This window comes from Pelodiscus sinensis, chromosome 23 (genome assembly GCF_052426305.1).
Source record: "Pelodiscus sinensis isolate ZL-2025 chromosome 23, ASM5242630v1, whole genome shotgun sequence".
Lineage (NCBI taxonomy): Eukaryota > Metazoa > Chordata > Testudines > Trionychidae > Pelodiscus > Pelodiscus sinensis.
The window spans coordinates 17,933,573-17,946,584 of NC_143074.1; the positions used below are offsets into that span (position 1 = coordinate 17,933,573).

Below are 13,012 nucleotides of genomic sequence, written 5' to 3' on the forward strand. Positions count from 1 at the left end.
CATTCCTCCAGCACGGCAGTACATTTTACAATACTGGGTATGTCTCCGGGTGCTCCGATCTGATATACCACACAGCTGAGGAATGTAAACACCTAACCAGGGGAGTGGAAAACACCATCAGACTTTGGCACCTGCACTCTTTTTTGTATATGGGTCCTTCTCTAACGGAGCTGCACACCCACAAACTTTGTAGTCTGGATCTCAAGAGGAGGAAAGAAATGTAGGGTTAACAGATGCCGGGACAGCAAGGAGAAGAACCTTATTTTCATTATAAATTTAAAAAACAACAAGTAGTCTGGTAGCACTTTAAAGACTAACAAAACATGTAGATGGTATCATGAGCGTTCACGGGCACAGCTCACTTCTTCAGATGTTAGTATCGAAGGTGTCATAGGCCTACTCATTTTTAAAGTACCCCAATGAGTTAGGCTATGAAGTCACTTAGGCACTTTGTAAACGTCTTTGATCTCTCTGTGCTTCAGTTCAGGACTCATATATCTTCCTATTTCACAGGGCAAGTGTGAGGATAAAATCCTCAATATTCCATCCATGACTATATGGATAATGGGGATTATAAAAGAACACATACAGATAGACAGGAACAGTCACATCTTAGAAGCTACGGAAACCTGTAGCAAAACAGTTTAACGGTGCAAATCTTTCTTTTTGAAGCTCAACCTGTTCCTGGTATGGAACACACTAGGCTGAAAACATTTATTTTAAGGAAACATTGCTAGTCCACAGTGCCTGGCTCAGAGCTATCTCCAATGGCCCTAATCAGGTTCACAATCCCCAGGAATTCACACACAAGTGCATCCCCCAGTTAAAAGCAGACGCATGGGTCAGAATCAGGAAATTTTAAGCCCAATATTAAAGTGCCCAATATTAAGGCACACAGATACCCCAAAGGCGTTCCCATAACACACCAGATAATCAGGAATAAAACCCAATTAATCATGTGTTTGAAGTCCTAGAAAGCCGGACTGACATTTTCAAGGTCGCCTGAGGGAGTTAGGCACCCAACTGCCATATAACAGCCCTCAATGGCTCTTGTGAAAATCCCAAGTCAGATGAACGTGCTATTGTGGAACTAGAAGAGCAGCCTCCAGATTCCAGCTTTACACAGGTGACAACATAAAAAAACTCTGTCTCCTATCTCCCATCATGGAGAGTGAAAAATCATCTAAGCCAGGAATTCCACACACCATTCACTGTGGGAATTAGCCTAAGACTCGGAGACCAGTTTTCAAAACCAGCTTTTTCCACACAGTTCCCATCTGGCCACCAATAACTAGGGATGTAAGCAACTAGAAATGTAAGTAGGAATCCCCCACTGGCCCTGCACTACCTGAGGGGCTTCTGCTTTCGAAATGTACAAGTCTTGTACATTTCAAAGGCTTGGGCGCTGCAGGGAGCAATGGGCCAGTCAACCACTGGCCCCGTGCTTCCTACAGGGCTTCTGCTTTTGAACTGTAGCAAGAACCCGATAGGGCTCTTGCTACAGTTCAAAGGCAGAGGCGCCCTTATAGACTAATCGAATAGTCGATGGAAATCCCATCGACTATTTGATTAATTAACTAATCCAAATTTAACATCCCTACCAGCAACCCACTTGTTCTCTCTGTTCCTCAGTTCCCCTCCTATAAACTATGAAAATAATACTTCCTTTCTCCCCGCCATGTCTATTTAGACCGTCTCCTCAGTACATAGACAGTGAGAATTTTGTTCAGGATCTCTAGGGGTATGTCTACGCTACACCCCTTTTTCGAGAAAGGGATGTAGATTAGGCACATTGATGTTGCAAAATTTAAATATCCCAAATGGCGGCCGCTGCTTTTTTTCGAAATGGGGCTTTTTTGGAAAAAAACCAGCAGTCTAGATGGGAATCCTTCGAACATTAACGCCTTTTTTGAAAAGTCCCTTATTCCTCAAAAAATGAGGTTTACAGGATGTTTTGAAAAAGGGTTTAATGTTCGAAAGTTCCCTGTCTAAACTGCTGATTTTTCCTGAAAAAAAGCGGCAGCTGCCATTATGCAAATGAAGCGTGGGATATTTAAATCCTGGCTTCATTTGCAATATCGATGTGCCTAATCTCCATCCCTTTCTCAAAAAAGGGGTATAGTCTAGACGTACCCTAGTAGAAAGATTCACTGTTCCTTCTCTCCTGTTCCTCACCGGAACCTGTTAATTTTCTCCATCTCTTGCTTTTCCAGTAGGGCCATTTCCCAAGCCTCTGACCCGGTCTGGTTGCTCTTCATATTGGGAACAATGTATTTTTTTGCAAACTGTGCAGTGCTGAGGGCATTGTTAGGATTAAATAGCACACAGGGCCCCTCCCCCCCCCCCCATGTAAAGTTTCCAGAATGAGTCTCCATGCAAGACCTTCTTGTGAGGATTATCTCCTGATCTGTAATCTCCTAACGACCTGCAGCTGTCATCAGCAGGAGACTGTGACAGACAAGGTACTTCCTACCAGGGCAATCACATATTGCCCCTTTGTATTTAAAATGGGACTTAGAGTTACGGAGGAATCGTCAGTCTTTGCCTCCAATCACCCCGCCACTGAGCTCCGTTAGAAGTGATGTCTCCCAGTGCTCCATGCAGGGGTGGGGAAAGAGAGTATTGTACCAATACAAAAATTCCCTGGAAAGAACATCAAAGCAGCCTGCTCGGCACTCAGATCCCAGCTGTCACATTTTCTCATTCCTTGCTAAAATGGAATTGCGACTTTTTGTTTGTTTGTTTTCTGCCCAGCCACTTACTCAGCCAGTTCCTCCAAGCTCCGATAGACGTCATCGTCATTCTCTGTTGTCTCCTCGGAAGGGAAAGGTCTGGAAGAGAAGAGAGAGGAAGGACGTTATTGGTAATGTTGGCCTTTTACATAAGACAGTCATCATTTGCTGCAGCCCATGAGAATCCGAACATCGTGCCAAGAAGGGGCTGCTCTGGAACAAAAACCTCCATCAGCATTACACTTATTTGTATCACACATCTCCAACCCCACCGGCATCAGCTGCTGCTAAGATCTCGTCTCAGTTTCAGCTCAGATTCAGGGTTGTGGCTGCGGCAGGAAATGAAATCATGCCAGAGCACAACATCAAGGAGACCTGTTAACTCACACAGTGTTAAAACGGGACTCCGCAGTCAATGGAGACGCAGGCAAGACATCATTCATATTGTGGTTGCTGGCCCTGGTTCATGGGTTCTGATAGGATTCAACCATGACACGTCAGACATGACTTGTCCATGCCTAGGAGGGCTGCAAAGTCACATCTGACATTGTAAAAACTTAAAAAACAACGAATAGTCTGGTAGCACTTTAAAGACAAACTAAACATGTAGATGGTGTCATGAACTTTTGCGGGCACAACCCACTTCTTCAGATGACCGGAGTGTTGGACATCCAGAACCATGGTGTTGGTTTATGTGACTCTGGGGTTTTGCTTTAATTCAGGGGTGGGGAACTTTTTTGGGGTCGGGGGCCACTGAACCACAGAAAAATCAGTCGGGGGCCACACACAAGTGATGTGGCCCACAACTGAGAAGGGGAAAGACACTCTCCATATTCTCCTCCAACACCAGAGCCTAGGGGAGCCCAGGCTAATAGATTCTGTATGCTCCAGCCCCACAGTGGAACAGTGGCAGGGCTGGAGCATCAGTGTGGGCTCCCCAATGCTGGGAAGGACCTGAGTCTCGAGGGCCAGATCCAGGCAATCCAGGGGCCACATCCGGCCCGCGGGCCTGAGGTTCCCCTCTCCTGCTTTAATATGTCCAAATTCCCTGTTGGATACCAGCCCCAGGTGCCGATGGTAGAATGTTCATCTGCGATCACAGAGAAAGTCTTGGTGGGCACTCCAGGTTTTGGACATCATGGATTTAACTTGATTAATTTGACTAGAACAGGGCTACTCAACTTTGGAAGCTCCGGGGGCCACAGTGATACCCACAACACATGCCAAGGGTCGCAACTTAAGTGTGGTTGCATATCCATGCAAATATATGCAAATAACTTCTTTCACACTGACAGGCATGAAAACAAAGATTAAGGCAAGACTACCCAATACGCTGGCCCCATTTAAGTCAGTTCTGCTGATATTAATAAAATGCAATATTAACCCAATTTCCACCCATATAACAGCACTTTTAATGAGCAATGACAATCCAGGAATTTAACCACTAAAACGCATATCAATAGAAGACCATTATTCTGACAACTTTTTTGTTTTGGCACCCACCCATGAGCCGTGTGTTGAGCCCCGAGTAAACCCAAACCACACCGCGGGCCACATGCTGTTGAGTACCCCTGGACTAGAACATGGTAACCAACTCATGCTAACTAATGCTCTCTAAAACCTTAGTGCAGACAAGGCGGGTCAGATGAACATTTGCAAAGCGGGCCAAGTTGATGCCTAGTCTCCATGACAACTATTTGTGGGGTTTCTTTTCTTTGGGGGCGGGGGAGGGAGATGGGGGAAAGTGAGCAGCACCCCCCACACTGGGCTTGAACCTGCGTGGCCTTCCATTTCACACTGGCATTTATACCTCACAGCAACTGGATGTTAAAGGCTACCAACTCCCAACTTCCCATGCCGTGCGAGCGCATTTTTATTAGTTGTTATTTTCTATCGAGGGAGCTTCATTCTTGCCCCAAAACATCCCTGTGCTGGCCGCTGCACAAATGCACCTTTGGGTTTGCAAACACAATTTTACACTCACCATGGCCTCGCTTAGCACAGGTGAAACTGACTATAACGCCAGGCGCAGGGAGCTGAGGAAACAGGGCCGCTAGAACTAGGGGATGCAGCCGCACTCCCTCGCTTGAAACGGTTTCCATCATATACAGGGCTCACAGTTGTGTTCAGTGGCTCTCAGCATTCCCACTCCACACATTGTTTCCGTGCCTTTGGAACCAGTATCTGGGTGCCCCATCCTGCTAGAGTTACTGCACGGCATTGGTCCAGCCCTAATGACTTCCATCTGCCATGAACAAACACATCTTCAAGTACAGTCCTGGTGAAAAATGGTCTTATTTTCTTAAACGAGTAACAGTCCGAGTGCTTTAAGACGCTAGAAGCCCTGGAGGTGTGGGAAATGAACACACACACACCAAAAAAAAAAGGAGGGGTCGATTAGAAGAGTACAGAAATAAATTCCTTGGCTCACTCTGAAGCAATAATCAAATAACGCACGGAGGAGAAGAAAAACACCGCTTTAATTAAACCCGATATATTATTGCTGGCCCAGGCCTCCATGGGCTCATGTGCTAGAAGGGATGGATGCCTCTGCTTACTAAGGAGTCCCTGCCGAGGGCCCAGCCCATCTCCCAAAGTCACTCCACTTTCACTCCACATGGCCAAGCGGTGAGTCCCCGGACCTTTGTCAGAGCTGCTAACTGGCTGAACAGAGGACTATGAAACCAGATCAGCGTCCCTCTTGTCTTCTCTTCGTGCAATGGCTATCAGGAGAATTTATAGCGGAAGGCGGGCAGGAATCAGAGAGCGGGGAACGGAGACACATGGAAAGGATCCAGGGAACTCTGGGTCCTTTAAATTGCTACAGCGCACCCTGAAGCCCCAGCAGTGCTGAAGGGCTGGCTGGGGGAGACTAGCTCTGTAGGTGCTGGAATTAGAGGTGCCGGGGGAAAAGGCTGGGGGTGGGGGAGGATCCAGCACCCCCTGGCTTGAAGTGGTTTCCATTAAATGCAGGGTTTACAGTCTGGTTCAAAGGCTCTCAGCACCCCCACTATATAAACTAGAGGTGTTAAAAAGCAAATTTCATACGGCAACCGTGTAACCGCTAAAAATTCTTGGCGGTTACACGCGCTGTGGACTCTGCAGCATAAAGCTTAGTTTTATACTGCACAGCCTGCAGCGAAATCTCCCCGGGAGCAGGGCTGTGGAGGTGGCTTTGCCTTGGCACAGCAAAGCCGCCTCCCCAGGAGCTGGCTGAGTTTAACCGATGCTATTATCAGCTTATCGGTTAAATGGCTGATCGGTTAAACTCTAGCATCCCTAATACAAACTGCTCTAGCACTGCTGGCTAGCTCGAGGCCCCGCCCCTTCTACTCAAGGCCCCGCCCCTCCCACTCAAGGCCACGCCCCTTCCAGGGGGCCTGACGCCTGCTCCCCACAGATCCCGTCAGAGTCTCTTGTCAGCTGTGGGTAGAGGACTCCCCATAGCACCATCCAGCTAACATACTGCCTCTGATATTAAGGTTTTGTGTGATCAAAACTGGATACAGGTGAACTTTTAACCACTCCCAAGTTTAATTTCCTCCTTCTCTGGTTCCAAAATAGAGTTGCATGAAAGATTTAACACACGGCCGCACCAGCCCCAGATTTTGCTATTCTTGGATCAGTTCACTAGCACTAATTTGCCTCCCACCTTGCCTGACCTTCTCCCCTCCCTTGGCAATCGCATCAGACTGAGTAAATGTTTCTTAACAGGGCTCCAGCCTGAAGTTAGCTTGGTTCAAAATAACACGGCACCAAAGCACTGAACCGGAAAGAGAAAGGGGCACACTGCCCACCGAGCTGTACAAGTTGGCTCCAGCTGGAGAAATGGGATCACGTGCCATGAGTCTGCATGCATGACACAAACAACGAACTTAAGAACGTAGTTCAGACAACAGTTTCTACCGGGTCTAGTCACAAGGGACCCACATCAGGGAGCTGGGGTCAATGTGGCCAACTGCCATGATTTTATCTCCCGTCACATGAAATTGGTGATTGTTGTTTCTAGCCCCCCTGGATACACAGGGAAGCCTGGGAATAACGAAACACGTGCCTCCGAAAGGCTCACAAGCCAGAAGACAAAGGACCAGAGCCCAGACGCGGATTCTCTTATCTTGACAAACTCCTGATTTTCAGGAGCTGATTCATGGGTTTTTGAACACTTGCGGCTGGCGACTGAGGGTCTGTGGTTTTCGTTTTATTGACCCATCTTTGAGCGGGCGCATTTCTTTGTCTCCTGTGGCAACCGGGTCAGTGACTAATATAAAAGACACATGAACCTCAGACAAATTAATCCTGTGCAGGTCTCCAGCTACTAACGTGCGTGGCTGAGGATCTCATGGAAATGGGCATCCGATTCTGCTGGAGACCACGGAAACAGAGGAGGTTAAGGAACTGGGTCACTGTGCAGCAGGGCTGGAGTGATTGCAAGGAAGGGAAAAGAACCTCTTCCTGCCCTAGGCTGAACACAAAATTAATACTCACAGGGTGAAATACAACCTGGGCAAAGGTCAAGCACGAGCCTTGTGTGCTCAGTGGGACTTAAGCAGTGAATAATTCCAATGCCGGCCTTGTGCAAAGGAGAATTTGGAAACCCTTTCTACATAGTTCACTCCCTTGCTGGGTTGCTGTGAGACTTGACATTTTTAAAAAATGCTTCAAGGTCCTTGGGTCTAAATACTTGGACTTGCAGCTTTTTGTGATCCCGCTCAATGTTTACTGTAACTTTAAATCCACCTCGTAAAAACAAACAAACAAAAATCAAGGCAATCGATTTGCCAAGCCCACAATGCCACGTTGCATCCTGCCCGACTTTCATTTGCATACAGATTGCTCGGCAACAGGAGGCAGCATAGGACACAGTCGTGCCAGGCTGGGATTCGGGACACCTGGGCTCCATTCCCAGCTCAGTCTCTATCACCCTGGGCAAGTCATTTAATGTCTCGGCGACTTCGTTTCTTCATCTGAAAAATGGGAATAAAGATACTGAGACAGCCTGGGAGTGTTTACTCAAAACAGATCATCCATCTAGCAAGCGTGGATCCTAGCGGGAACGGTTAAGTGGTTACTCTTGCCTCCTTGTGAAAGGTTGTGTGAGATGCCACTGGGACATAAGGGAGGTGACACTAAGCTCTGGGTAGAGAGGACATAGGGTGTGGGCTGAGCAGTCCTGAGGGAGGATCCCATGGAACAGCCAATCCTGGAGAGAAGGTTTAAGCTGGTCTTTATTTTCCATCATCATCAACAGGGCTCGACAAATAGTGCAATCTATTCGCCCGTTGGGGGATAGATTGCAACCCGCAAGAGCTGGGTTCGGGCAATCTGCGCATGTGCAGAATGATCTGCGCATGCGCAGATTATCAATTTGGCGAGCCCTGATTATCAATATCCCCGTAGGTAAGCATGGGCTTTTACACATTGCGCATCTGTAAAGTAAACTGGAAAAGAATCTGACTCTTGATATTTATCTTGCTTTATCAGGGTGTGACGAGGCGCCACGACCCCGCCACCGGGTCGGCGCAGCAGCGGAGCGGCGCGACCAGTCAACCCCGCCCCTGCACTGCTGCAGCACATGCTTGAGACGCACGCTGGGCATTTTAACCGCCAGCAGTGCGGCGAGCAGGGAGGAAGGAGAAGAAGTCAGGAGGAGGCCGGCTTATCCAGCGGAGGACGGGAGTGTCCTGCTCTCCGGGACCGCTGCCGAGCGGGTTGCAGTTGGCCTGGAAGGGGGCCCGAAGAGCGAGCTCCAATCCTCGGAGCTACCCTGGCCATTCAGTTGCCAGGAGAGCTTGCAGACACCTCCGGGCACGACGGTGTGAAGAGAGGTGGCCAACAGAAGGGGAGAAGAGTGAAGCATCCTGACGTGGGTCGGAAGGGGTCCAAGGTAGGCACAAGTGCCCAAGTGGTTGGCGGGTTTCGAGGAGTATCTCCGTCAGCCAGGTACAGGTGGCTGCCACTACCTTAAGGGCCCCAGACCGGGACCCAGAGGACTGGGAGGGCCCGGGTCACCCTATCCCTCCCCCCCACCTAGCAGTGTGGCCTAGTCTGCAGAGAAAGGCGGGATTGCTAACTGATTGACTATTTACTGCGAACATAGGGCTGAACTGAGGACCCTGAGGGTGACCAAGGGTGGCCAAAGGACACGGACCAGTGGCCAGAGGAAGCAAAGGTCCACACGGGGTGTCTGAGGTAGTTTGAAAGAGAGAAGTTTGCCCGGGGATGCAGGAAGGGGCATTAGCCCCACCGTCCCTTTGCCCTCCCCGCCCCAGGGCTAGAGTAGAACGGGACCCGACCGTGGCAGAACTACCCCTTGTCGGGGTGAATCTCTGGGTCGCCTCCCAACACAGGGGCTCCGATACCCATAGATGCAATGTGCTACATCAGTGCTAAATACAGTAAAACTCCAATAGTCCAGCATCCAATAGTCCGGCATTCCTGATAGTCCGGCATCAAAATGGCAAGAGCCTAGTGAGTGAGCTTCAGCAAAAAATGAGTCACAAGGTAACAGCAGAAGCAGCTGAACTGAGCAAAAAGGGTAAAAAAGGCTTTAAAAAACTAAAACATTACAGTATACTGTATACAGTATGTATAATAAAAAGGGTTAAGAACACTTTCTATACAGTATATAATGTATACAGTATATATATAAAACCAGCTTATAGTACCTCCTGATAGTCCGGCATATCTGATAATCCGGCACCACCTAGGTCCCATAGGTTCCGGATTATTGGAAGTCCACTGTACTGTTACTCATCTTGCAAAGTTCTGGGCAGAGACCTTGTTCACATGCCTGTTCTAGAGGGCTCCTAGCATGCTGTTGGGGCTGTAGCAACAAGCCCCTGCACACACCACACTGCTTGATTAGAAATAAATAAACATAAATCAAGGAACAATGAAAAGTCATTTTGGTTTTAACTGGTGCTTGCCAAGATCACTGAAAGCAATTACAGTGCACTGCTTTCTCTCTTTTACGCGTAACTTTTGCTTTTAATCTCTTAAACTGTTTCTTTCCTTCTCTACTGTTCAGCCTGGCAGGAAGCGAGGAGGGAACACAGAAATTAAGAACAACAAAGTCACACATTTCCAACGGGAAATCTAGGCTGTAGGTTCAATCAGAGGCTCAGGGAAAACCATGGCAATGAGAAAAACAGATTTACATTTCTGGGAGAGATTTTACACACTGCAATTTCACATGCTGCTGCGGCTGTTTCACCCTGATTGTGGGGAAGGACACAAAAGTAAAGGCAGGTATGGGATTCACCGACTTTCTCTCTCTGCAGCACCAGGTGCTTCAAAGGTACTGACAGAAACAAACAAATACAATTCAAGGGGGAAACACAAGGAGGAGATTACAAAAACAACAGAGACTGGAGAGGAAGGATGGTATTTGCGGTGATGACTGGGACTTGGAAGACCCTAGTTCTTTTCTCAACTCCGTCACAGACTCTGTCTAACCTCTGGCTTGTCCCCAAAGCTCCAGTCCTGCACCACCTGCATACGGCTTTGTTCCATCGTTTCAAGGGGGCTCCATATGATTGCAGCAATTCCCCTGTGCTAATCAATTGCAGGAACAGGGCTTTACTCTCGTTGGCCTGGTTGACACTACAGGGTAAGGTCGAATTAAGTTGTGCAACTCCAGCTATGTTAATTACGTAGCTAATGTCGACACATCATAAATCGAGTTTTCGTGCCGTCCACACAGCGGAGGCCAACAGGAGCAAACACTTCCCTTGCCCCTCACGAGGAGTGGGAGTACCGGAGCCAACAGGGGCACCCTCCGAGTTTGACTGAGTGGTTCTTCACTAGACCGGCTAAATCAAACCCCAGAATGATCACGGCAGCGTCAATCTTCCGTGTAGAGTAGGCAAGGCCTTTGTGCCACATTTCCCCCATCTATAAAATAGAAACATCAGTCCTTCCTTCCTCTCTCCCTTGTCTTTTTGTATTATCAGCTTGGGGCCAGGATTGACTTGATTTTGACTGGGGCCTTTAGGCAGTGCTTTAACACTGATTACTACTAAGCTGATTATCTAAAACTTCTCACTATTTTATATCCAATTTTCCCTGCATTTCACACAAGAGGAAAGTACATTTCTGCATTACACGAGACAAGAAGAAACCATGATTACAAGAAAATGTTTTTGCTAACACTTTCCACAGCTTTTTCTATCTGCAGATTCAGTGTTTGGTGACATGATTTCCTACCACACACCATTTATCTATCCAGGGTGTTTGGAGTTTTTTTCAGGGGAATTAAGTTTATCTGTTAGCCCACCACTGTGCTATCAAAGCAGGGCTGAGAATTAATCACCATGTCTACACTATGAGATAAGGTTGAATGTACAGTCGACTTCCGATAATCTGGAATCTTTGGGACCTAGGCAGCGCTGGATTATCGGATATGCCGGACTATCAGGAGGTACTATAAGATGGTTATATATATACTGTATACATTATATACTGTATAGAAAGTGTTCTTAACCCTTTTTATTGTACATGCTGTATACAGTATACTGTAATGTTTTAGTTTTTTAACTCTTTTTTACCCTTTTTGCTCGGTTCAGCTGCTGCCGCTGTTGCCTTATGACTCGTTTTTTGCCGAAGCTCACTCACTAAGCTCTTGCCATTTTGATGCTGGACTATCGGGAGTGCCGTACAATTGGATGCCGGACTATTGGAGTTTTACTGTATTAAGTTTGGCTTTTTAGCACCCAGTTTTGTAAAGTCGAAGATGCCTGTCCCCACTGTGTGCAAGAATTTGACATAGTTCGAAGTACGTGCCTGTAATGGACTGGAGGAGAGCTGACCAGCACCAGGCAACTGAGGAGTTACACTCAGGTAGCTAGCAAAGGTGTTGGCTAGGGGATGGGGAGAACCAATCAAGATAAAAGTTTGAAATTTGAATTGAATATAGGATCCCTGCCTGTTTTTTTGTGGGGGAGAGAGAAACCAGGGGTTGAGAGAGAGAGAATGATTTAAACCCAGGCAGGACTACCATGCTTCCCACAGAATTCAGGTGATGGGAGTGGGCTGAACCAAGAGAAAATTGGAAATAAGGGAAAGTGAATCCAGTCATGTTCAGGGTGATTTTTCTTTCTTTGATGGTTTTGTTTTGAACTGCTCTGTGTGATTCTATGCCTCCCCTCCCCGGTTACCATCTAAGCATTGTTCCTAGAGATTGTCTCTGTTTTTTAATTTGTTTTCCTTAGTTGCTCTGTAACATCTAGCAACCAAGTTTATCTTTTGTTTTGTAATAAAAATCACTTTTTTTAAGGTGATGATTTGATTCTTGTCTCCTGGAAGATCTGTCTGTGTGTATCTGCATGCCTCCGACTGAGAGGTCAGCTACCAGAGACTGCAGCTTGTTTTCCTCCTTTCTTTTTTCAAGCTCTTTTGGGGTAAAAGAGCTTGTGGTACTCTTAGGGATGATTTCGAGTGTCCACCCCTGGTTTTTAAGGGATAAAAAGCACTTGATGGTGGCAGCGATCCCCCAAAATCCGTGTATTATGATTCTGGGGGGGAGTTTTTGTAATCAGTGCCTGTAGAGGCAAGGTTTTGAAGCTCTCTTGTGGGCCCTCACCTTCTGCACTCAGGGTATGTCTAGACTACATGCCTCTGTTACCAGAGGCATGTAAATTAGACTACGCGACATAGTCAATGAAGCTTGGATTTAAATATCCCCGGCTTCATTAAAATAAAAATGGCCGCCAGGCTGTGCCGGCTCAGGTAATCGTCGTCACAGCGTGCAAGTCAAGATGCAGATCGGTCGACAAGGGAAGCCTTTGTCAACCACTCCCTTCTGCTTCGTGAAACGAGGTTTACAGGAGCGGCCGACAAAGGCTTCCCCTGTCGACCGATCCACGTCTTGACTCGTGCGCTGTGCCAACGATCAGCTGAGCCGGCACAACGCGGCGGCCATTTTTATATTAATGAAGCCGGGGATATTTAAATCCCGGCTTCATTGACTATGTCAGGTAGTCTAATTTACATGCCTCTGGCGACAGAGGCATGTAGTCTAGACATACCAGAGTGCCAGAGTGGGGAACAACCCTGACAGCATCCCTGGTAGGTGTCAGTAGAGGAGATTCCATCGTAGATCAATGCATGAGGCACTCAGAGGGTGCCTACAGGTTTTTTTTGAAAAAAGTAGCCTTTTTTCTAAAAAACTTCCCCTGCGTCTAGACTGCTGTCGCGTTCTTTTGAAAGTAAATCGAAAGAACACGGGGGGGGGAAGGTTTGACCACAGAAAACCTCGTTTTACGAGGAAGAACGCCTTTTTT

The 13,012-nt window shown here is 47.4% G+C and overlaps 1 protein-coding gene across 3 annotated transcripts in view; it reads right to left on the reverse strand.

Annotated features, from left to right (window-relative positions):
* VAV2 (vav guanine nucleotide exchange factor 2) overlaps window positions 1-13,012 on the reverse strand; it is a 412,625-nt gene that overhangs the window by 108,641 nt on the left and 290,972 nt on the right. For all 3 annotated transcript variants that reach the window (XM_089772904.1, XM_075905174.2, XM_075905173.2), the window contains one exon: window positions 2,763-2,831. In XM_089772904.1, coding sequence (XP_089629030.1) covers window positions 2,763-2,831 — 69 coding nt within the window. The remainder of the gene's footprint in view (window positions 1-2,762; window positions 2,832-13,012) is intronic.